Source organism: Barbus barbus (genome assembly GCF_936440315.1).
Source record: "Barbus barbus genome assembly, chromosome: 23".
In the NCBI taxonomy this organism is placed as follows: Eukaryota; Metazoa; Chordata; class Actinopteri; order Cypriniformes; family Cyprinidae; genus Barbus; species Barbus barbus.
The window spans coordinates 22,453,470-22,480,449 of NC_136751.1; the positions used below are offsets into that span (position 1 = coordinate 22,453,470).

At 37.7% G+C, this 26,980-nt stretch overlaps 1 protein-coding gene across 1 annotated transcript in view; it reads right to left on the minus strand.

Moving 5' to 3' along the window:
- Positions 1-369: 369 nt before the first annotated feature.
- Positions 370-26,980, minus strand: part of LOC306843033 (chitin synthase chs-1-like) — a gene marked incomplete at its 3' end in the record, with an annotated part of 45,573 nt that continues 18,962 nt past the window's right edge. Inside the window, exons 10-21 of the mRNA XM_079374273.1 lie at positions 26,564-26,764; positions 26,197-26,481; positions 25,853-26,032; positions 24,911-25,295; positions 24,734-24,765; positions 24,578-24,642; positions 20,545-20,655; positions 20,227-20,444; positions 20,063-20,144; positions 17,919-18,052; positions 608-756; positions 370-515 (exon numbers count right to left, since the gene is read on the minus strand). Coding sequence (XP_079230399.1) covers positions 370-515; positions 608-756; positions 17,919-18,052; positions 20,063-20,144; positions 20,227-20,444; positions 20,545-20,655; positions 24,578-24,642; positions 24,734-24,765; positions 24,911-25,295; positions 25,853-26,032; positions 26,197-26,481; positions 26,564-26,764 — 1,988 coding nt within the window. The remainder of the gene's footprint in view (positions 516-607; positions 757-17,918; positions 18,053-20,062; positions 20,145-20,226; positions 20,445-20,544; positions 20,656-24,577; positions 24,643-24,733; positions 24,766-24,910; positions 25,296-25,852; positions 26,033-26,196; positions 26,482-26,563; positions 26,765-26,980) is intronic.

Here is a 26,980-nt window from a genome sequence, read left to right on the forward strand (position 1 = left end):
CAAATCTACTAACATTCGTTGTAAAAGATTCAGACATTCAGACATTAATGATGAAGCATTTACCGAAAGTCTTTGTTCCGTACGCTGCTCACGGATATCCTCCGGTACACCGTTCATGGACTGTTGAAACTGTCTGAATTCGTTGTACAGTTGCTCATGACAGCTTCTCCAAAATTCTGCCACATGACGTAAGGCCTCAGTGTGCTGTTGCTGACACGCTATGATATTTCTTAAAATCGAAATTACATCACCTTGCGCGCAATCTCTTTTGCTTCCCGGTAAGATAAAGGTTGTCCGGCCTGGTCAAAGACTCTCTCAAAGTACCGATTAACACGGTTCAGCGTGTCACAATCAAGTCTTCAATTTAAATCACGTTCGCGGGAACAGTTCCTGAGGTATTTCATGTAGTAATTCCTCCTTTTCCTCAGTCTCCGAATCGCTGAAGAATACCTGATCCCAAGCGTGGATCATGGAATCAGACCAAGCTGTCAGACCTCGCTCGTCATGATCTTGTTCTGTATAAAGAATAACAATAATCTCTTTATTAATTTATTAGATAAAAGTCGAACGTAAACGCGATAATGTGATTTTCTGTTTTAATATGTACCGTTATTTTCGGAAGTCCTTAAATGACTGGTGCTCGGGGTGTCGATCGTCTCCTGTTCGGGCAATCTCACACGTTTTACACCCAGACCACACCCGTACATTCGCAGCGTGGGAGAACAGGTCGCGATCGTGTGCGTGCTCGCACGTTCTCTGCAGGTGATATTATCACACCGTTGTTGTCATCACCGTGCTCGCCTGTCAAATTTAGCAGATACTGTTTATGAGATCCTGGAACTTTTTAACGTGTTAAAAAAAAACTAATGTCTGTATAACTCACCGTTAAGTCCTACGTCATCACCGCTAGCGACTAGTTGGGCCTCATCGACTGTTATTATCATTGTTATTAGACCATTCAATAGAAAAAGTGTAAAGACTTGCATATCTCTTCGAGTATCTGGTCTAATCCTTCGTCAAACTCAATATTCTCAAAAGTATCTGGAGATAATAACGTAGTGTTAAACAAATACGAGTTAAAATATTTAAATATCATATATGAACAAAACACTTACAATCGTAATTGTCAGCCATTGTTCCACCGATCGTTGAGGTATAGCGACATCGTACGAGAAGTAGAGTTTACAGATAATGAAGATGTAATAGCTCTTGCTTTTTTAACATTTCAGAGAGGGGGGACGTCTTCTGAAATCATATCGTAAATACGATAACAACCTGCAGGGGGTGACCTAATACCACAAATCTTTAATAATGTGTAACGTTAATTTGTGAAATAGTATGACCAAATATTACGAAATCCATGTTTAAACATAATGAAATGTATTCTATAAATAATACCCTCATTGGCTCATGATTACATAATATGATCGTTTTTATTATTTTACATTTAAATATCAGTTTCGCATCTGTTTACATAATTTACCTGAGGGTACGATATAGATTTACATCGCATTTGTTAAAACAAAAACTCTGAATACATTTTATATTTAGCACTTTTTATCGTTCGCGTCCGTCGTATGTTTATTTAGATTCTGACTTTTGTTATAAATCTCATCAAAACCTCCCACACAAATTCATCAGACACAGCTACCCGTCCCGTATCTTCATCAGTTTACTTAACGGAACTGGAGGTGTTTCACCGATGGGATGAAACGCCTTTTAGATCTTTCTTTTTTCTTTTACAACTTAATTGGTTCGATGTTAGCGTAGACCCTCTTGTGTGTAGATGACATTTTTCCCTTATCTACGCGTGTTTGAAATCAAAACTCGGAATATCTGTTTATTGATCTCGTGTGATGTAAACCACCCATTCAAATGTACGTTTGAAATAGGTCTGATTTAATTCTTATGTCGGAAAGAAATATGTTTTAAGCGATGCAACAATCAAAGATCAGATAAAGTAAAATGAACTAAATTAAACAAGATTTTCCAAAAGCATAGACCATCTTATTAAACCATCATCTTTGGGGGCCTCTATTTATTTAAGTTTGTTGTTTTCCGCTTCTTCTTTATCTATCTCATCTCGTCCTGACAAACATCAGTTTGAAACCGCATTCGAATAGATTATAAAGTCATTATAAATACTCAATTCTCAACTTTACCTAACTTCACCAGATATGTGTCATAAAAAGGTTCAATAGGGCACTCATCCTCTGACCAGTCAGCAAACTTTTGCCTAAACCTTCGACAGAGTTCACACGCGCAGGTGCACGTCATAAAATGGTTAACACGGATGTCCTTTGATCGCCGAACATCTTAGAACGATGATTTGTTTTGATCAATTAACTTTTTACCTCATGTTCTAACAAGGTTACGATCCCCTCAAAAACTCATTAGATTGCAAATGAGTTGAATCCCCAGAAACTTTAGATGTTTTACAACGGACCTCTTGATCAGATAAGGACGTTGCAGTGATCATACAGCCAGACACACAGCACCCGTTTTCATTTCGTCGCACTGCGTGAGACAAAATATTTACATTTCGTAAGATGTTGTAGAACGTATAGGCGTTTAATTAAGACTGAAATCCAAAGACCCCCGCCAAAACATTCGCTTTCATTCCAGTTTACGTGCGCAGACGTACGTTTTAACTGACATAGCACACTAGAAGTTTTAAGATTGACTAAATCAAAGAGTAAATAAAAGGTATTAAGTGTGAATAACTAAACTAAAATAAAATACAATAAAACAACACTTTCCTGTGGGTTAGAGGTGAATGTGTAACCTAATTTTAAAGTGAAAAGCTTTAGGATGAATGCTGAATGGTTTCATTAATTAAGAAACGCTAAAAATTTATTAAAAATAACTTAAAAACGTTACTTTGTTTAATTCTTTTAACATTTAAATCTTCACGTCGGTCTCTCCTTACAGCGTTAGGGGCGGTGATGTAGGTGTGGCCTGACCGCAACGCTCGTAACCTCATTCCGAGTCTGCCACAGAAGCGTGAGGTTATCTAACGCAAAGTTGGGACAAAAGCTAGCTTTTAAATTGTAATGTTACAAGATTTTAACAAGTATCTTATACTCTTACTTAACGGTCTGATATTTTTTATTTCACGCAACGGTAAGATAAGTCAACTCTATATTATTTAACTTTGTATCTTTTATCAACTCAAACTTTTTTAAAAAGCGCATAGATTTTGACATGTATCTTATTGTTTTAACTAAGGAGTCCGATGTATTTTGTTATAGATGAACAAACGCGCTCACCTCTTCTTCTTTTTATTCAAACTAACTAGTTTTAAATTGTAATGATAGAAAAACTGCCGTATTGTTTAACTAACAGGTCAGATGCTTTTTTGTTTTATTTTCTAAGTTTTTCCTAAAGCTGTTTTAACAACACTAGCATGTCTCGACTTGTAGGGAAAACCAGTCGTTGTACATTTTACGCGTATGTTTGATGTTTTTTTCTTGGTATGTGTGTGAAAACGCTTTAATAAAAACTTTTTTGAGACAAGGTGCCCTACTTCCTCTCTACCGTCTAACCACACTTAAGTAAAAACAGCTGTGGCCGCCTTTAATTAACACACCCAACATCCTATTGCAGGGCAGTTGCTCAAATCGAAACTACAGTTCAATGCCAATGATACGGACTCCTTCTTAGCCGACTGCTTAGCCTAGCAGCAAGTAATCATTTAAACAGCAGATCTACAAACAAAGTATTAAGCAAAACACTCACGAGCTGTGTCTCTTCTTCTGACTAATCGCTTCTCCCAAGTTATGACAGCGAGCAAGCAGTTTAAATAGTCTACAGTCACTGTGGGCACCTTCTAATTTGCACACTCAACAGCCTATAGCAAGGCAATTGCTCAAATCGAAACTACAGTTCACACTTAAGTGCAGGAAGGGAGCAATGCAAACGACACGGACTCCTTCTTAGCCGACTGCTATTATTATAATTAAGTGAAATCAAAAATGCAGACTATAAGGAAAAAACAATGTGGAAATAGATACGAATTATTCCTTCCTAGCAGCAAGTAATAGCTTAAAACGTCTCTTCTAATCGCTTCTCCCAAGTTATAACAGTGACCAAGCAGTTTAAATAGTCTACAGTCGCTGTGGCCACCTTCTAATAACAGCATGGGCATTTCTAGGCCGTTTTTGACTACTCAAAATGACTACTCAGCCCCCCTAAAAATTTTGCGATCAGCTCCATGAACTACAAGAATTTGTAATCACCTCAGTCCCCTTTAAATTTCGTATGAAAACAACGGCAGACTTCAATCGAATCCTCCCCTTCTTTCAGCGCGTTCTTCAAACCGCAGGGCAAGAAACAGAGTACAAGCCAAGGTGTAATATCTGTCATAATATCTACATTTGCATATGTGCAGTTCTTTGTCATAAATCCAGATTACAAAACAAGAAGTTAAATTTACTTAATTTTTATTTTGCAAGTTTTTGCACGCATATTTATAAAGTAAAATTTAACTACGGAATTAAGTAAAATCTACTTTACTAAGTTATGTAAAATTAGCAAAGCAAATTAAGTAAATTTAACGTGGCCAGGCAGAGTTTGATGAGTAATTTCTACTTAATTATTTTAAGTTTACCCTGCAATACTCAAGTACATTTCACTCAGTCACAGTTTGTAAACTTTAATCAAACTTTACTTCAACATAGCACTGAAAAAAATAAAAATCCATAAAGCATGTGGTTAAGTTACACTCACGTAGGTAAGCAAGTACACAACTCTTTATTTCTTTAAAGGTAATATGTTGACTCAATATAGTTATTAACTGAATGAACACAGAGACCTGAATACTTGGTACATGATACACAATGACGGTGACAATCAGTAAATAGTGTTTGAGTATGACCGGTTCATTTTAAGTAAAAAATTTACTCCAGATCACAAACTCCAATCACAAAACAGCAAGTTACTTAGCTTAACAACAAAAGCAACCATAAAACAGTGTAAATACATCTTGAAAACAGCAAAAAAAACAAAAAAAACTTATTAATTATTCATGCCCAAGTGCATGATGGAAATAAAAGGAACATGACGTTGATATTTACTTAATCTTTGTAAAAAATAATAAACAATTCCAAGTAAAATATACTTATAAGTTCAAACTTTAAATTCTACAAGCTTAAATTGAGTACTAATATTGAATTTACTCTTCTTTTGTTCTTTTTTTATTATTATTCTTGCCTGAACTTAATTATTTAATGTAGAAATTACATTTGTTTTTCTGTAGTATTTACTGCACCACAAAATAATTGTTATCAGTGTGGGGGAGCAATTAGTTCCCCATCTAAGTTACTGTAGCCTATGTTTTTGCTGTGTTCACCCCTCATTACACCACAGCTGTTTCCTCCAGTGAAAATGAAGCCCTTAAAGTCCCCCTGTACTCAGAAATTTTATCCCTTAAAACTAATCTTTGATAATCAAAATTACATATTTAAATGTTTTTTTTTCTTTCTTTTTTATGCCTTAAAATAGCTTGAATGTAATTCTACACCCTTGCCTCTTTTACTATACATGGATCTAAGAATATGCAAATTAGTCCCACCTCCACTCAGTCACACTAGCCAGGGCTCCTGATCCATGGATAATGACTGATAAAACTATGTTTTTACTAGCAGACAATTATAGTGGATACTGTAACAGTCGTGTTGAAGCCATTTCTATGGAAGTAGTAATATTTTGAGTTTATTTAGTAAAATCTGAGAAAAAACCTGTGTTGCAAATGAAACGTAGAAATTGGAATGTAAACAGTTAGCCAGTGATGTAGCATAACGTAATTTGATTGGCTGTTAGATTTAGTATGAAAGAAATAGAACCCTGCGAATCAGTCAGAAGCCACTAGACTTTTGAGCAAAACAGTCTTTTGACCTATGCAAAACTGCAGTTAATTTGTAAGAAAAGTAAATATCCTAAGTTTTTTATGTTTTAAGATTTATAATTAAACAGTCAAACGAAGAACTTTGGATTCAAGACTTTTATTCACTGACATTTTGTGTTGAGTACAAAAGAACTTTGAAGTCCTAAGCTAGAGAGTGAGTCGGCTTATTGCGCTCTTATAAGTCGTTAAAGTTACTTACTTGACGATGTTGTTTCCTCAACATGCCTTGAAGACAAGTTTGTGATTCTTAAAGGGTTACTCCACCCCAAAAAGAAAATTTGGTAATTTATCACTTACCCCCATGTCGTTCCAAACACGTAAAAGCTTTGTTCGTCTTCCGAACACAATTTAAGATATTTTGTATGAAAACCGGGTCCCATTGAGTGACTGTCCCATTGACTGCCAAACAATTAAGGCACATAAAAGTATAAAAAGCATCGTCAGAATAGTCCATCTGCCATCAGTGGTTCAACAGTAACGTTATGAAGCTACGTGAGGTGAGGCTAAGACAGAACAGCCTATGCAGTTTGCGTCCAGCGGATATTCTCCAAAATGGCGCTATGCTAACGCAGAGGAGACGAATGGTTGAATAAAGTTGTTTTTTTGGGGGGGTTTTTTGAGTACAAAAAATATTCTCATAGCTTCATAACGATACGGTTGAACCACTGATGGGAGATGGACTATTCTGACAATGTCTGCATACTTTTCTGTGATTGACAGTGGTAATTACTTGGCAGTCAATGGGACAGTTGCAAGCCTCCTGGTTGTCATCAAAAAATATCTTGTGTTCCAAAGACGAACAAAGCTTTTACGGGTTTGGAACAATATGGGGGTAAGTGATTAATGACAAAATTTTCATTTTGGGGTAGAGTAACCTTTTAATTCGCTCCCGCGAGCATATGCGAGTGAAGTGCGGACGCCAATGCGGGAGAGGTGGGTCTGACTCCGGGCTACTTTTACACTGTTGCCGCGGGTTATTATTCAAGTTAGCGGTTCTAAATTCACGTTAAACCACGGATTCTATGGTTTTTTGCTCTATTTTATTTTTGGTTTTGTGCTGGTAACCCTATTGGCATATTTTGCATTCAATGCTATGATCTCTATGCACGCCGCGTTTGTGTAAATGGAGAGAGGGATATGCTAGGAATCTATCCCTTGACGTGATTGGTTACTGAGTTTTGTGACACAGCAAACCGAGGGCTGTTTCAAATGGCGTTTCTGGGTCTTCCATTAGGAAACTACAGTTTTAAGGAGAAAATCCTCAGCAATGGTGTTGATTAATGGATTGGCACATGGTTTGTCTAAAAGCAAATTAAAAACATTAGAAGAATAAACAACTTATAAAACTTGATTTTCACTACAGGGGGACTTTAACACATATGATCGCATAAGCTACTTTATAAGACAATCATGTTGCCATTTTCATTTGAAAATTTAACTTTCAATATAAAACATATTACAATGCATGTGGCAAAGAGGTTTACATACTTGAAAGAGGTTTGTACTGGATATGCAAACATTAAAATGTTGTGTTTGTACAGTAAACAGGTGTGTGTGTGTGTGTGTGTGTGTGTGTGTGTGTGTGTGTGTGAGAGATCAGGAAGACTTTAACTTATTTGGTACTGAAATATTATACCTATCAATACTGCAGTAAGTTTAGTAGCCTATACCACCCATATTAGTCAATTTTTTTTATTTTTTTTTTATGACTAACTTATTTGGTACTCAAATATTATACCTATCAATACTACAGTAAGTTTAGTAGCCTATACCCCCCATATTAGTCAATTTTAAAATTGTTTTTATTTATTTATTATTATTATTATTATTATATCCTCACTGGAGGCTGAGCCCCCCTAAAATGAAAATCCTACCCTTGCCCAACAGCCTATAGCAGGGCAATTGCACAAATCGAAACTACAGTTCGCAGTCTTCGCACTTAAGTGCAAGAAGGGAGTAATGCAAATGACACGGACTCCTTCTTAGCCGACGGCTATTATTATAAGTAAGTGCAATCAAAAATACAGACCATTTCAAACAAAGTAGAAATAGGTAGATAAAGAATTATTCCTTCCTAGCGGCAACAACAAATCTACAAACAAAGTATTAAGCAAAACACTCATGTGCTGCCTCCCTCCTTCTTACTAATCGCTTCTGTTTTTCAAAGGACATTTTATATTATTGTTTTCAACTGTCCGGTAGGGTTGGGTGGTATATCGAGTTGGTGTATCTTTTTTTAGTTTTTACTTTTTTTATGGATCTATAATGAAGCAATACCCTTATAAAAATTAACCATGATTTTACTACAAATAATTAAAAAAAACATGGTTAATGTAGTTAAACCACAATTGGTCCTAAACATGAGACAAGCTTTATATTAAGGGCTTTGAATTTTTTTTTTTTTTTTTATGAAAGATCAAAAAGATAAATGATGCAGATTTATTTTCACAGGGCCTTTGCTCATATTTACCAAAGGTGCCAATATTTGTGGAGGGCACTGTGCTGACAGATAGTGTTGTGCTAGCATTTCAGGGGTATATTCTCCAACTGTAAATGTTAGAAAGTCATTTAAATATTTCTGTTTTGCTGTCAGGAAAGGATAAGCCTTCTTCATGCGAGTCTCCATGCGAGAACGTCATAAACTTCAGTTAACAAACATATGGAGCACAACAATTCTGACTAAAATATACATTTTGCTAAAATATTTATTGTTGAATAACAAATTTGCCATATGTAGAAATTCAAACCTGCAAGTAAGTGTATTTTTATGATAGCAGTACCTGTAAAGCAGGCATCCTCAAATCTGGCCCACTCCTGCAGAGTTTACCGCTAACCCTAATCAAACACACCTGAGCATACTAATTAGAGTCTTCAAGATCATTAGAAAATCACAGGTAGGTGAGTTTGATCAGGGTTGGAGCTAAACTCTGCAGCAGATTGGCCCTCCAGGGAAAGATTTGAGGAACCCTGCTGTAAAGTGACTGTTGTAATGGGGTAATCAAAATATAGGCTAATGCAGTTTTGTGCTTTTGTTTTTATTCATATTCATTTTAGTTTAGTGAATTAAATCAGGGCTCAGCATGAGACTCACACAACTGACACTGTTCTCATGCTCTCATGCCACATGTCCATTTTTTATGCATTAAAAAACGCCCTCAAATGAAAGCAAGAACATCCTTACTTTAAACTGTAATAATTGAGGAAACAGATTTGGCAACCTCTCCAGTGCGTATTAGTGTTTGCACTCTGGAGAGCGTGAGAAGTTTCAATTTATGTGATTTGTAGCATTGAGCAGTGTAGCTGATCACAGACATACAGGTCCTTCTCAAAAAATTTGCATATTGTGATAAAGTTCATTATTTTCTGTAATGTACTGATAAACATTAGACTTTCATATATTTTAGATTCATTACAACACAACTGAAGTAGTTCAAGCCTTTTATTGTTTTAATATCTCAAAAAATTAGCATATTTCATCCGACCAATAAAAGAAAAGTGTTTTTAATACCAAAAAAGTCAACCTTCAAATAATTATGTTCAGTTATGCACTCAATACTTGGTCGGGAATCCTTTTGCAGAAATGACTGCTTCAATGCGGCGTGGCATGGAGGCAATCAGCCTGTGGCACTGCTGAGGTGTTATGGAGGCCCAGGATGCTTCGATAGCGGCCTTAAGCTCATCCAGAGTGTTGGGTCTTGCGTCTCTCAACTTTCTCTTCACAATATCCCACAGATTCTCTATGGGGTTCAGGTCAGGAGAGTTGGCAGGCCAATTGAGCACAGTAATACCATGGTCAGTAAACCATTTACCAGTGGTTTTGGCACTGTGAGCAGGTGCCAGGTCGTGCTGAAAAATGAAATCTTCATCTCCATAAAGCTTTTCAGCAGATGGAAGCATGAAGTGCTCCAAAATCTCCTGATAGCTAGCTGCATTGACCCTGCCCTTGATAAAACACAGTGGACCAACACCAGCAGCTGACATGGCACCCCAGACCATCACTGACTGGGTACTTGACACTGGACTTCAGGCATTTTGGCATTTCCCTCTCCCCAGTCTTCCTCCAGATTCTGGCACCTTGATTTCCGAATGACCTGCAAAATTTGCTTTCATCCGAAAAAAGTACTTTGGACCACTGAGCAACAGTCCAGTGCTGCTTCTCTGTAGCCCAGGTCAGGCGCTTCTGCCGCTGTTTCTGGTTCAAAAGTGGCTTGACCTGGCGAATGCGGCACCTGTAGCCCATTTCCTGCACACGCCTGTACACGGTGGCTCTGGATGTTTCTACTCCAGACTCAGTCCACTGCTTCCGCAGGTCCCCCAAGGTCTGGAATCGGTCCTTCTCCACAATCTTCCTCAGGGTCCGGTCACCTCTTCTCGTTGTGCTGCGTTTTCTGCCACACTTTTTCCTTCCCACAGACTTCCCACTGAGGTGCCTTGATACAGCACTCTGGGAACAGCCTATTCGTTCAGAAATTTCTTTCTGTGTCTTACCCTCTTGCTTGAGGGTGTCAATGATGGCCTTCTGGACAGCAGTCAGGTCGGCAGTCTTACCCATGATTGCGGTTTTGAGTAATGAACCAGGCTGGGAGTTTTTAAAAGCCTCAGGAATCTTTTGCAGGTGTTTAGAGTTAATTAGTTGATTCAGATGATTAGGTTAATAGCTCGTTTAGAGAACCTTTTCATGATATGCTAATTTTTTGAGATAGGAATTTTGGGTTTTCATGAGCTGTATGCCAAAATCATCAATATTAAAACAATAAAAGGCTTGAACTACTTCAGTTGTGTTGTAATGAATCTAAAATATATGAAAGTCTAATGTTTATCAGTACATTACAGAAAATAATGAACTTTATCACAATATGCTAATTTTTTGAGAAGGACCTGTATCTTGTGATTTATTTGATTCCGTAACCCTTTTTTTTTCTGTATGCTTGCGAATCTTCTCATTGTAATCCGAATCAGAATCACGCTCCCAAATCCTCTCATTGTTATGAAATGTATGCACAATTTAAGTAAGACATTCATCGTGTAGTGTAGAGAGCTTCATTGATTGTGATTAAAATATAAAATGTAAAAATAAATGAATTGATTAAAATGTGTATAGATATGATACTCTGTTATTTATTGTGCGTAAATGATTGTTCTAATTATTCTGTATTTTTGTTGTATGCGATTGATATGGAGTAGCAATTTGACGATTTCATGTTAAATTAGTAAATAAAAGATTGCTCTGATCTGTCTTATAGGCTGTTATGGCTTAAACGGATCGCAGTTGATCCGTGATATACGGACCTGGTCCAGACCCTACCATTCGGCATGTGATTCACAGATTAATTTGCCAATTTACACATTCAAGCTATTTAAAACCACAAGAATAAGAAAAAATTTCAATTTTTTTTTTTAAAAACTCACTCACTCACACCCGAAGTGCACACAAGCATAGAGATGTGTTTCAGAGAGCGTGGCATACCAATTTGATTTTGCCTTTCATGTAGGCTATCCCTGCGTTTAAGATACATATGCATGAGGGTTTTAAACCATAAAGGCGAGCCAATGGATATCACATAAACAACGTGTAAACTTTGCACACTAGTTATGCCGGTAAACCGTAACCAGTCCATGGTGTAAAAAAGGTTTGTAGACCCCTGGTCTATAACATAGCTGCTTTGGTTAAAATTTCTCAATGGTAGTGTAAAAAACACCCTTTTACCCTGTCAAAATCAGCTCTATTTTCAGCACGCTATTCTAGTACATGTTACTTTAAATGCTAATGAGCTCTGCTCACCCCGCCCTTCTCTTCCGCAGGGTTAAGCTAACAAGCACATATTAGGAAAGGTGGTTTGCAAAAAAAACATTATACTCACTTCTTCTGTAGATGAAGCTGGATCACGAATGATTCGCTTAAATGCATTTAGGCAGATTGGATTCTGGGATCGGTGCATTCCCTTCAAAAATGAAAGTAACATTAATCCTCTGCTTCTTCAGCGGCTCAGATGATGGGAGTAAATGACGACTACTATGTTCATTATTACATTAAAAAACAAAACGCCTCAATTGCTTAATCGGCGACATTCTTGTCTTCCCCTGCACCGGAGTCAACACTATGGCGGACAGCTCACAGCTCACTCAGGGCGGGTCTAAGGTAAGATGGTCTTGTCAATCAACTATCGTGGGAGCGGCTTGTGCAGAACTATGTCATTCTGATGGGAATCTCAGAACACACTGATTTGAGAAAGGGGATTTTAAAATAGGGATTTAAAAAAACAAGACTGGGTGGATTTTTATCATTATAGGGTGGATGTGTACACACACTTCCAACACACATTTATGTAAAAAAAAAACATGTAAAGTGAATTTTGCATCCGATGACCCCTTTAACAGAACTTGTTGATATCGTGATGAAATGAAGTAATTGACAGCTTTTGCGCACTGTCTGAACTACATATAGGCCAAATTCATTCAGAATTTTAATAAAAGTTTTGTTTTTCAAAGATTTCAGCATGTTCAATTGTGGTAGTACAATACACAAAATCACACAGTATCATTTTCACTACGCACACACACACACAAAAAAATATTTTATCGTTTCATTTTCAGTAACTGCCTTTTATAATGCTGTTGAACTCAGATGTTGGCAGCCCTGTTGAATTTAACTTCTGATTTAAAATGCATTGATTTCGTTTCTAGATTTTATAGTTATAATGCTTATAATATCATGTGATTTTATCCTCTTTTTTGCACATAATATATAGCATAGCCTACATATTTACACATTCACAATCTTTATTGCCTTTAATATAAACAGTATTTTGTTATACAACGTTGGGCATGTTAAAGAGATCATATGATGCTATTTTAAAGATCGTTACTTTGTGCATTTGGTGTAACATATGTTGGCATGCTTTAATGTTCAAAAACACATTATTTTTCAAATACTGTACATTATTGTAGTTCCTCTATGCCCCACCTCTTTCGAACACGTTGTTTTCAACAAAGCCCCTCCTTCCGACAAGCACAGTTGGCTCTGATTGGCCACCTGACACTTTGCTGCCAGTGCATTATAATTGGCCGAACACCACAATCGCGCGTTGGAAATGTAACGCTGCTTACCATAATCCCGAGCTTCAGCTTTCAAAGTAAATATAAAGACAGTTAATAATGTCCTTAGTTTTACCATCAGTTCAAGCCCAAGAGGGGAACAGAGTCGCGCAACAGACACGGAGATGATGCGCGTATGTATTTGCAGTACACAAGCCACGGTTAAGACAGTTGACTCCACTGTGATGTGACCCTGTCTCTCTCTCTCTCTCTCTCACACACACACACACACACACACACATGATGCGTTACTCTACATTGCGCAATACTCCACATTTAAACAGTCAATAGCAAATACTTCAACTAATAACAAAACATACTTACAGTCACTGATTCAGAAGCACCAGACTGTCATAGCAAAGTTGGAATTGACCCTTTTTTATTTATTTTTTTAAAAAAGCCTTTGCTCACAGCCAGCCTTGTACTCAAAAAAATGTTTCACAAAACTGTCGTCCATAAAATGCGTTGCACAAATTCAAACATTTGGGTTGTGCTGTTCTGTTAGCAATGATTCCTAATCGCATCTACTTTTTCCCAAGGTCAAATAAAGTGCTTTTGCGTTCACACAGAAACACACAGCATCTCCCTGACATTGCTGCATCAATACTACTGCGGTTACTGAAACCACGCCTTCTTTCTTTATGTGCACATTTGTGACCCTGGACCACAAAACCAGTCTTAAGTCGCTGGGGTATATTTGTAGCAATAGCCAAAAACACATTGTATGTATCAAAATTATTTTTCTTTTATGCCAAAAATCATTAGGACACTAAGTAAAGATCATGTTACATGAAGATATTTAGTAAATGTTCTACTATAAATATATCAAAAATATATTTATATATTTATTTATTCAAAAAAAAACCTCACCCTTACCCCCAATTTCGAAAAAAAAAAATTACCCTTATGACTGGTTTTGTGGTTCAGGGTCACATTTGGGCAGAATTATGCAAATATTTCCACATTGTGGCGTAGACATGTGGGGGCGTGTTTTAGGCATTTGAGGCGTTTTAACCCGGTCTGTATAAACCTTCTCTTTTAGATAGAATACATCCTTTTGTGGGAGACTTTGAGCTTTGTAACTCAGATCGTACCTCCCGTCTTTTCTTGTTACCTTGTGCTCCGCTTCTAGGTCGATGTTTATTGGCTGACTCGACTGCCAATCATCATTCTGACGTCATGATGCTCCGCCCATCAGCTGATGTGCCAGCTGTATTTGAGGACTCCAGTTGATTGTGTGGTGTGCGCCACGCCAGCGTACCTTGTGCTCCAACGGGCAGCAGTTTGCGTTCGACGACAGTTGTCTCCCGATGCTTAATGTATCTTGTCTTATGAAGTCATGCTTCATGTTGTAGTGATGGTGAAATTAAGCTTTTCCGTGCACCAAGGCCTTCCCCTCAAGTGTATCTTAAAAAGGGTCATTACTCGTAGCTTTCCAACACTGCACACACTAACGTCATCTTGTGGTCAAAAGATGAAGGTGATGCATGTCCCAGATGGCCCATTATTATAATGATAATCATTATTTTATGTATATTGTTGATTGTTTCATGTAATAAATCACTTTCTGCTCTGAAAACCCCAAAAGCAATACATTAAAATTATTCTAAAATAAAGTTTTTCTGCATGGGTGCAGTACACAATAGCTTATTAATGAATTCATGAAAGAATTAATAAATGGGATAAATTAACTTGTCCAGAAACATTTTTTTTATGAATGTGCTTTGATCAACACATGCAGCCTTATTCACATAAGCTTTATACTTATTCCTAAACCTATGGATTCATAGGCAAGGCTCATGTAGGCATATATAATCAAAAGAAAAGGACATTATCGTGGAATTGTGAAATGCTTGTGAACTGGTTAGTGAAAGTGCATGTTTAGCTCTAAAATGTCTCAACATGGAGGATGTGTTGTTATTATAAGGAAGCTGTTGAGAGCAAATTAGGCACTCAACCTACAGAAGGAGGTCACATGTATTAATATATTGAAATTATTTTCCTACATTATGTAGGCCTATTATTTAACATATTTTATTATACATTGAATAAGCATAAAATACACATGTAAATATTTATTCATATTATAGTTCATTATTATAATTTATTATTTTAAAATACCAATCTTACTAATAATAATTATTATTATTATTATTATTGTTATTATTATTATTAGCTTACTTTATTTGTTGATACAAGTTGAAAATACTGCCAGACTTCCGAACGGCCTTTTTTCTTGGCTGGTTCCATGCTGACAAGCTTCGAAGCCTCAGCGCAGAACGTCACATCACAATCGTGTTGTGTGATTTGATCTATTTATAGATTTGTCTTTGGCTATTGACTTGTATCAAATTCTTCGTAGAAGATAACGCTGATGTCTGTACTGGAGTTCAGTCTTACTATGTCAAGTTCAAAGTTAAGAATGTAATTTGGCGCATCGAGTTAGTTAATCAAATACAAATTAGTTAATCATCTTTGTGATTATTCGAATACTTGGTCAATCGTTGTTATAATATTATTTTGTTTTCTGATCAGGTTAGTTTGTACTCTGTTAGATTAGATTTGAGAGTGTTACGCCACCCTTGTATTTTTGTTTGTAGATTATAGGAGTTTAGTTTGGGCGTCGTATACGCTGAAGATTTCGGTTTTATTTTCATATTTATTTTTGTTAGTTAGTTTAGGGGTTAGTATAAGGATTGTTTTGTCTTGTTTATTTCTTTAATTTGGATGACACTCCTGTTTCTTTTGTTTTTGTGTTGTATTTCATATTTTCTTGTTTTTGTAAACATTTGTCGATCAGTAAAGACTTTCAAATAGAAATACCATTACTCTGTATCACCTTTGATCTGCACCACACCCAGTAACAGTTGTCTCACTTAAATGTTACAGTATCATCCCTTTTTAACATCAAGCACGTAACAAGTCATATGACCACTATAGGTCTGGTGATCATATAAATATATATATATACACACAGATGCTCCTGATATAAACATGCTCACAAATGTTTTTTCTTTTTGGTTGTTTGTATTTTATTGAATCAGATACCTGCACCACAGATGATGAATCCTGCTGACTTTCAGTCTCTTCCAACTGTTTCCTCTGAGAGTACTGCACCAACATCAGATGTTCAACTACACTGATATTCTATGGTAAAACAAGATCCTTGACTACTGATTATGTTTTTTTATTCTTGAATCCATGGAAAGTAGCAGAAACACTTAAATAACACATAAATATCAGGTGTGATTTATTTGTTTCACTTGTTGAACAGAATCTGTTGCAGGAATGAGTTAAAGTCTGTTCACATCTCTTTGGTTAGATGAGTGTGCACAATGTGTCTTTGACCTTCATTATGTATGTTTTGATTATAACAATATATAGTCAATGCAAAGACGCAAATAGACATCCTGCGATGCGATTTCCGCGAATGACGCGGTGTGAATTGAGTGTTTTGGGCGTTTGATGTTCGATTGAGTGGGTAACCTTAACAACAGGAAGCCCCTTGGGGCGGGACACAGTGGCAGGCATCCCAGTCGTTAGATAACTGAAAGTAAAAAGACCCACAGGTCCTGGAATTGCAGTGCTGACCTGATGACCAAGTATGCTCCCAAATAAATCTATGACTTGGCCACATGATCCAGAAGGTATGAGGCCTGGAACAGGGCTATCATCCTAGCCTGGATCTAGTATTGACGAGTGAGGTCATCACTGCACTGAGTCGATAACAAGAGGTGGCCGTCTGAGGACCTAACCTAACAGGTAAAAAAAAAAAAAAAACACAAAAGACACGTCCCAGAAACACTGCAAAGAATGCTAGCAGAGGAAACACAACCACCAGCAAGCAGATATTTTAGAAGTGGATCGTACTCACCCACCATGGTTCCCATGCATGAGCTCAGTTCTGGAGGCAAAGTCCAAAGAGGCCTCAGGTCTGAATCATCAGTAAGGTAGAATCTATGAAGCATAGAACCTGACCAAAACATCATAGGTCCAGCATGAGAAACTGCTATGTCAAGAGCAGGAGGTTCCCACCTAACCTCGGTCAAGTGGAGTTAATGGTGGTAGCAGGGGAATTAGAGAGGGGAAGATGAGGGCAGATGACAGGCCCCCCGAGGGAAGGGAGTAGATGTTCAAGTCTTACTCTGGTCCGGATGAGAGCATTGAGAACGCCTCGTCTGGATCACCTCCCTCAGGTCTTGCCTACCTCTCTTCGACCCACGCCTTCCTCTAGCCCTACCCACAGGCGGGGGAGGGGCACGAGCCGCGACACTAGCCTTCTGTGCCCATCTCTGATCCCCAGGCCGAGATGGGCCAGGACCCCTGCGTTGTTCGGGCTCAGACCTGGACCTTCTTGGAATGAAGGTTTTGAAGCCTTCGCCTCCCTAAACTTTTCAACCACCGACTCGACGGAGGTACCGAAAAGCTCGGAAGGCGAGACTGGAGCATCGAGAAGAAAGCACTTCTCTTTCTTCCCAATATCTGCCAGGTTTGCCCACAGATGTCTCTCCGTTACCACCATGGCCACCATAGACCTCAATGTTAGCTAGTAACTAGTATGCTGGAATCTATGAATGCGAGAGGAAAATGGCTTTTTCCATTCCTTCTCAACCTCCGTTTGGAGATCAGGAAGAAATGGAAGGCTCACTTGAGCTGGGTGGCTATGGCAGAGAGATAACGCTCATCGAGGCGACCCCGCGGCGCCACCATCTTCCACGGCAAGTCAAGCCTCGCCGTGGTGCATTACATAACCTCTAACAACTCATACGCACGGCAGGAGGATTGAGATGGCTCAGTCTCAACTTTTTCATCCTCAGACATCTCCTGCTCTTCCTGGGCAGAACCCAGCAGAGCACTAGCTGCTGGATCAGATGATGTCAGAGAGAACGCATCACCAGCAGCTTGCCCTCGTTCGCACCCGAAAAGCGTGAGAAGGAAAGCCCCGTCTAACTCATCGGCCAGATCCACCTGCGAGCCCCACGAGCTCATTTTCCTCCGTGCCTCGGCAGTGGCAGGCCCCGAACCACGGGAAGTAGACGGCTGCCCCTCCTTCTTCGAAAAGAGAGACAAACAAGAGCGGAGCTTTTTCATTGAAAAATGCTCACAATGAACGCAGATTGCCCCCTCAAAGACATCTCGTGCGTGCTCCTCGCCCAAACATAAGACGCAAAGATCATGTGTGTCATCAGGTGTCAAATAACGAGGACACAGATCCACACACCTCTTAAACACCTTGCTAGTGCTCACCATGATAAGAGTAAAAAATTTGTTCTTACCCGTAGAATGCACGCTTCAAACAAAACGGTCACTGAAGACGAAGAAGAGGATGACGTATTTTCCCGGCGCCCCTTTATATTGTGGTTGCGCCGCGAGTGATTATCTTAGGCTGTCACCGGCCACCATATTGTGTTTTTGTATGTATGCTTCAGACACGGGTCGTGCTGACGGCGTTCCCCAAAGCAACCCCTAGAGGACTCAGTTCGAAGTTCCCTTGAGAGGGAACTCATGATTTGCTCGCAAATTATTAGTTTTTAGGATTAATATCTGTTAGTTAATTATTATTGCAGACGTGAACTATAATGTTGATGGTCTTTTCGGGCAGGATAAGCGATATCATTTGCGGAGCTCGGTGTTGACTATAACACTCTGTCGACAGTAATTGAACTAGTAAAAAAACATTCATGTACAGCTTGTAATTATGCAGTAAAATATTACATATGATCTGGGATTATTAAAAGAAATGTAGCCTATCATTCCACATCTTGTTTGGAAGGACAGTATATGTTTGGAAATATTTCATGTCTAATTAAATTAATTAGCTTTGTAGCATGCCTTCCATTCAATATTCGCAGTAAGTTTTGTGCTTTGTTGCTTTTAATCAGAAATAAAAGTATCAGCTTTCAAATTCTGTCAGTTTCATCACAAAATACAAACTATAAATGTGGTTTTCCAGCCACAGAAAGATGTCAGTAAAACACACATTGTCATGTAAAGTCCCATTTGGCTACCTCGTGAAAGACATTCATTGTACATATAATCATTTTCGAGGGCAGACTTTCTGACCATTTAAAGGCCTCTTTGGGTTCAACAGATCAGTCAAAGTTGTGACTACACTCGCAAAATTCTGACAAAATCCTCAATAGTACTTCACCATCCCTATAAATTGATACAGTTCAAGATGAGATTGTGTGTTAATCCTGGGTTAACGTTGTTAATTGCAGTGTCATTGATTGGCTAAATTCAGCATGTGACTATCACGTAAAGGCTCTTGCTATCAAGTTGTACTATTATTATAGTTATTTTAGCATATAAGTGATCTATAAGGGTTTTGTTTCATACTATTCAAGGATTCATAGAATAATGCTTGTTTTACATCACATAAAACAAAATAATATAGAAGCAAGTATATAATGAGAGACATTTTCAAAAGAGCATATATCAATATAATTTATTTAAATGCACTCTACAGTAAATGTGTTCAAAGAAATAGATTTAAAATATTTTTATATAACTGTGAATTTAATGTTAATTTAGTGCAGTTAATTATTGAAAAGAAAGAAACAAGGAAATAAAGAAATATAGTGGTATGGTATATGGAATGGAAATAATTAAGTAGAAATAAATAATATATTGGCTAACAAACTACACATTATTGGCCATTTCTTTTAATGTCAATAATATTCAATGCTAATATTCAATACTATGTAATTGATTGTGATTAGTTTAATTATTAATTTGCATATCATGTAATTAATTCATTAATTGTCAGGCCCAATGTTTTACACTACAACAGAGCATTCAGGTTTAAACACTAAATAAATATTCAGAACATTCTATTTGCACTGTTATTATCCACATTAATTATTAAATGCAAAACATTATACTGAAGTTATAGCCCTAACAGATGGGTTCTTAAAACATGAAGCTGTGTCTGGCCCATACGTCTCAGGCTGGTGGATTTGAGTCCAGGATCTGTGCAACATGATTGACATGGTTCATTAAAAAAAAAAAAAAAAATAACATTTAAAATGTCATCATTTTGTGTGTGATCCATTGGCTCACCTGATGTGACCGATGTAACTGCTTTCTATAAGATTTAATTTCTGTGTCAGTATATGCCACAAAATGCATTAATGTGTAGATTCTGAAACAAAAGGACATAATCCATTAAAAAACGTCTCTTTATCAGTAATTGTGATTTGATTCTTGTGTGCATTTTTAGTTACCTGTGGTAAAGCATTCCAACAAACTGCATTAACAGCAGTACTGCAAAACTCAGTAGAAACATCAGTGCGATTGGATCTACGGAAAACACTTCTGTTGGGTCATAAGTCCCATTGGGATAGATTTTTGGGATCTTTATGGAGGCCGAGTCTCCAATCGCCTGAAGGAAGAAAGTTGCCACCAGCCAAAGTGCATTGCAGAAGAAAAAGGCAAATGTAGCCTGTATGGAAAAGTAAGGCAAAACAGCATGGAAACAAATCTCTACGGTTCCAGAGCAAATACTTTAGAACAAGACCACATACTATATTTCTTTTGCGTACCTTATTTCGAAGTTCTCTGAGATCATCAACGATTTTTTCCTGTTGTTCTTTATTCTCTTTAAGAGGTTCCAGATATTTCTTCTGCAGTTCTCTCCAGAAATCGATTTCATCCTGCAACATGTGAAAAAAATGAGGAATTAAAACATAATATTTAATATCTAATCAGCAACTCATAAAATTTAAAGTATACAGTTGACATCTGCAGCGACAAAAGGCTCAAGTTAGAATGACCAAAAATTACTGTGGGAAAAAAATAAAAAAAGTATTATGACAAAAATACATGGCTGCTTTTGATTAATACGATAAAAAAACAACAACTAAATAATAAATAAAATTTAAATAAAATTATAATACATACATATACATACACTGAACAAAATAATAAAAGCAACACTTTTGATTTTGCCCCCATTTTTTTTTTATGGCGTCGTGTGGGTAAGCGGTTTGCTGATGTCAACGTTCATCGAGTGGCCCATGGTGGCGGTGGGATTATGGTATGGGCAGGCGTATGTTATGGACAACGAACACGACGCATTTTATTGATGGCATTTTGAATGCACAGAGATACCGTGACGAGATCCTGAGGCCCATTGTTGTGCCATTCATCCACAACCATCACCTCATGTTGCTGCATGATAATGCACGGCCCCATGTTGCAAGGATCTGTACACAATTCCTGGAAGCTGAAAACATCCCAGTTATTGCATGGCCAGCATACTCACAGGACATGTCAGCCATTGAGCATGTATGGGATGCTCTGGATGGGCGTATACGACAGCGTGTTCCAGTTCCTGCCAATATTCAGCAACTTTGCACAGCCTTTGAAGAGGAGTGGACAACCTGATCAACTCTATGCGAAGGAAATGTGTTGCACTGCGTGAGGAAAATGGTGGTCACACCGTATACTGACTGGTTTTCAGAGCCCCCCCCCGGACCCCCTCAATACAGTAAAACTTCACATTTTATAGTGGCCTTTTACTGTGGCCAGCCTAAGGCACACCTGTGCAATAATCATGCTGTCTAATCAGCATCTTGATATGCCACACCTGTGAGGTGGATGGATTATCTTGTCAAAGGAGAAGTGCTCACTAAAGCCCGATTCGGACGGCAATTGTTTCTCATATGGACGTCTGTAAAAATTTATTTACATATCACCTCAGTGATCAAACTCATGGATTCCGACGGCGATTTATTCACAGTGAAGGAGTGAGTTTTGTGATCCTGTGAATCCGAGAACGCGCTGCTCACGTGGCCAGTCACGTGATTGTGTGCTGTAAATAAAATGAATTTTATTTACAAATTTATTCTTATTATTGTGTAAAATGTATTTAAAAATACTTATTATTCAAAATATATTATTATTATTCCAAGCATATTTTATAATGTATAATCCTATTTATTATTTTATTATTTAAATCTCCTGTTTAAAAATAGGAAAATACGCGCTATAGTTGTATATAATTATACGCGATACGTATTTATAATACACATTTTAAAATTGTATTGCATACTTGCCGCTGCCATAAAGATCCATTTCGAATGTTTACATGCTTTTCTTCTCTTTCTGCTCTCACTCGCTGTGGTGGAGCAGTTATGAAGTATTGTTCTTTTAAATACTTTCCAGCATTTCAGAAATAAATATGTATGCAAATTACACCGAAGTACAACAGTTACCGTACGGTGTTTGGGAGTGTTCAAAAAGGGTTTAAATGCTGAATTTTGAATCGATTTCTTTTCGTAAACTCAGAGATGTGGATTCGGACAGCAATTAAATTACCACACGACCTTGGTGTTTGTCAAAAAACAGTAGGTAATTTGGCCGGGGATTTTCACGGAGGTGGTGAGAGAAAAACACAGCCATCCTGGATTCAACTGCGGTCAGGCCATCCTCCACTTTAAAAAACACGGTCATTCTAGCTGCCATGTTATTTTGCTTCGGGTGTGTGCAGTACAGCGCGCACAAGCATAGAGACGTGTTTCAGACAGCGCGGCATACCGATTTGATCAACTGCAATACGTTTAAGCCCTAATAGCCTATATAACAGATCAGAGCAATCTTTTATTTACTAATTTAACATGAAATCGTCAAATTGCTACTCGATATCAATCGCATACAACGAAAATACAGAATTAGAAAAATAATTTATGCACAATAAATAACAGAGCGTCGACATGTATTCACATTTTCCCCCGAACGTTCTCGTTCAACCCGGTGGTTGGGGACCTCTGTTCTGCCTGTGATTTTGGCCCTCTCCCTTCCATCCTGGACATTTTCCTTACACGATGCTCCAGCAAGGCCTCCAGCATCGTGAAAGACCCCACCCACCCCTCCCACAACCTCTTCCAGCTCCTACCATCAGGTAGAAGGTACCGGAGTATCAAAGCTCGCTCTGTCAGATTGCTCAACAGCTTTTTTCCCCAGGCTGTGACAGCTCTTAACTCCAATCTCCCTGTCCCCCTCTGACCCCCCACTCACCCAACTCATTAATACAGTTGACAACTTTTCCTAAGTGCAATTCTGAGTGTGCTACACACAGGTGAGTGGGCTATACAAACCACCTGTAGTAACGCACTCATTCCCACTATATGCACACTAGACACTTTCTATGAACACTCCCTGCTACAAAGACTCAAAATAAAAATGTTTACTTGAGCATTGCACTACAAAATAATGTTTACTTGAGCATTGCACTACAAATCTTTTTGCACTATGCACTGCTTCCCACAAAATCTCTCTTTAATCTGCACAACAATTTAATGTACAAAATATATATAAAATTTTTATTTTTATTTCTATCTTTTTGCACAATTTCATGTACAGTATATATGTAAAGTTCTTGTACAGTCTCAGTTTGTGTATGTCTAGGCAACTAGGTATAGTAGTTATAGTATATGTATAGTCAGATACAGATATTTTTTTTTTTCTTATACTTGCATTGTTGTATGTTTATCTTATGTTTAACTAGTATGTAGCACCGTGGTCCTGCAAGACATGACATTTCGTTCCACTATATGTCCACACATGTAGCAGAATGACAATAAAGCTCAACTTGAACTTGAACTTGAACTTGATGAAGGCGAGCCAATGGATATCACAACAGCAACGTGCAAACTTTGCTCAATAGTTATGCCAGTGAACGTCTTAATTTCAGTCATACAGAAAGTGAAAGTAAAAAAAAAAAACTGATGGAGTTCTCTAAAGCTGCATTAACAGCGCATATTCTCAAGAGACAAGAGACGAATATACTTCAACATGTGCTGATAACAGTATAAATGAATCGACCTGTTTTAAAGCCCATCCACAACAACACCAAAATTGAAACTTTTTGTGGAAACAGGGAATATTTATCTGTAAATTCTTTTTGTGAATTTACAGATAAATATGGTTATATGCAAGTTAATGAAAGGCTTTTATTTTGTTATTCCTCATGAGACAGTTATTTTCATATTATTTGGAAATTGTACATTTAATATTACTCAACATTTGAAGTCATTTTCATTTTATCAGACCGTTTTTTAAATATGTGTATTATTTAGAAGTTATTTATTCGTTCATTCATTCATTCATTATTGACAGAGAAACTGGCTTAATAAATGAATGCCAGAGATCACTTTTCCTTTGATCTGAGTTTTTACACGCTATTACCGCAACGCCTAGTATATGCGCGCACCACAAAATAACGTGGCGGCTAGAATGACTGTGTTTTTCAAAGTGGAGGCTGGCCTGACCGCAGTTGCATTCGGACGGCAATTAAATCACCAACTACCCCCTGTATATGGTGAAAATCACTTATGTCCCCCTGAGAAACAATTACCGTCCGAATCGGGCTTAACACAGATTTATACAGATTTGTGAACAATATTTGAGAGAAATAGGCCTTTTGTGTACATAGAAAAAGTCTTAGATCTTTTGAGCTCAGCTCATGAAAAATGGGGGCAAAAACAAAAGTGTTGTGTTTATAATTTTGTTCAGTGTATATATATATATTAATATATATACATTAATTTAAGATATTTTGTTAGTTAGACTTACCAAAGGCAGTGCAGATTCATCCAAAGGAAATTCATAAGATTTCATCTGCAAATGTTCAATCCAAGCTTTTGGATGAAACATATGAGTTTTAATGGTAGTCAAATTCAATAAGTGTACATAGAATATTATGAAACTATTTATAGAAGTTACACTTACTTTGATGAGGACTAAGCTGGAACTCATGTCCCCTACAATACATAGGAATACAGTATTAGTTTTAGTTGTAGTATTAAAACACGCCTCTACGTAGTTACAATAGATACAAAATAAAATGCTCACAGATGGACTGAAGTGTCAATGTTCAATTGTCCTATTGTGTGGACATGTTTTTACCTTTGTGTTTCCAAGGGAATTTGTGGCTTTTCAGTTTTTGTTATTTCTTCTGATGGTAATTTCTTCTCACTCAGATCTTCAGATTCCAAGCATGGACATTTGCAGCATATGGCATTCATTACCCTTTTTTTGATGGTATCGACTGCCGTAGTTTTAGTCTGGCTGCCGGTTTCACGAGTGCCCCACGTGACATTGTTCATGTTGACTATGGAGTAAATAGCTAGGAGTAGATACCCACTGGGAATGCATAGGAAGTATAACAATCCATAGATGACCAGTGAGAACTCCTGAGGGTGTAAAGCTGCCGTGATTATGTACAAAACCACCATGCCGATGAGGAACAGACCACTGGGGGTCAGAAAAGTCTTTTGCTTCACTAAATCACCTATGAGAGTTGACAAGAGAAGAGAAAGTATTATAGATATAGGCTAGATCATATTGCTATCTTTTAGAAAAAATGCGCAGTCTAAAAATATTGATGGACTAAAGCATACAGCTACTGTACTTTCAAAAGGTTGGGAATGGTAAGATTTTCTAATGCACCTAAGTCTAATGTACACTACCATTCCTAAGTTTTAGTAAGATTTTTTTATATATACATATATATATATATATATTTGATTCTCTTATTCTCAGCAAGGCTGCATTTATTTGTTCAAAACTATAGTAAAAACTGTAATATTTTGAGATATCATTACAATTTAAAAGAACTGTCTTATGTCTTTTAATGTTTTAAAATGTAATTTACTCCAGTGATGATTTTTTCTAATAATGTAAATGTCTTTACTGTCACTTTAAACTTTATCAGTTTAATGCATCCTTGTAAAAGAAAAGTATTAATTTATTTAAAAAAAATCTTACTGTGCCAACTGGAAAAGAAAACTGCTCTGAAAAGAAAACTGCTGATCAAACTAAAAGATACTTAAAGACAAAAAAAATTACCTATGATTGAGAGAATTGTTCCTGCCATGAGAAATGCATAGAGTACACTCATGATTGCTGCAATTTTAATCTGCGTGTCAGATTTCAGTTTGAAGCACAGGATGAGGTAGACAGAAGGGGGCACTATGGCCAAAGCTAGGGCTATATTTTCATCCGTATTGAAGGTGAACACAAAGCTTCCTGCAATATAAACAAAGCACTTTAATAGATATTTTTGGTCAAATGTAACTGTAAAAACATATCTTCCTTATGCCATACAGCTGAAACAGAATAATAAATCCAAGCACAAAATATAGATTTTTTTTTTTTTATTCAAATAAATATTTCTAAACTGCTAACTTTACCTGATATCATGAGACAGACAGCAGCAGGGCCCAGGATGGAAGCTGCCATGCTGATAATCTGGTACAAGATGTAAAGTTTTGAGATTGAGCTGTTCCTCTGAGAGGTCAGTCCTCCTGAGCCCAAGAGGTCGATGGTGTTGGCCATGGTAGAGGGTCCCCAGCGTCTGCGCTGGTTGTAGAACTCCTTAAAATCCTGTGGAGCGTTGGTGTAGGCATCAGATGCTGCGTTATACTCCACCCTCCAGCCCTGCTGCAGCAGCAGAGTGCACAACCAGCGGTCCTCACCTGACATTACACCAACAGAGGGTGAATTACTTTAGTCTTAGTTGAATTTATATAATTTTTCAGTGGTTAGCTTCAAGCAGACCTTGATCATACTGGACATAGTGGCTGGCTTCACTGGCTTTGGTTGTGTATCTCTTCATGACGTTGTCGTCCATGAGTGCAGCTCCTCTGAAAAGACTGAAACATCCAGGGCTGCACAGTACACAGCCGAACACGTGTTCTGCAGTCTTTTGCAGCCAGTGGCCTACCGCATATTCAAACTTCTGATACCATACCATGGGCCCTTCAATTATAGTGAAGAAATGATCTGATTAGTCTATTCATCGCACTTAAAATCTATGCATAATAAGTAGTCTCTAGTGCAGGGGTCACCACACCCGAGCGGTTTGCATGTGTACTGCACGGACAACGACGCAGTAGTATAAACGAAAACCGACGCACAGCCTATGGCGTGGAGGCTACGGCATACGTCTGACCCAGAAGTATAAATCAGCCTCAA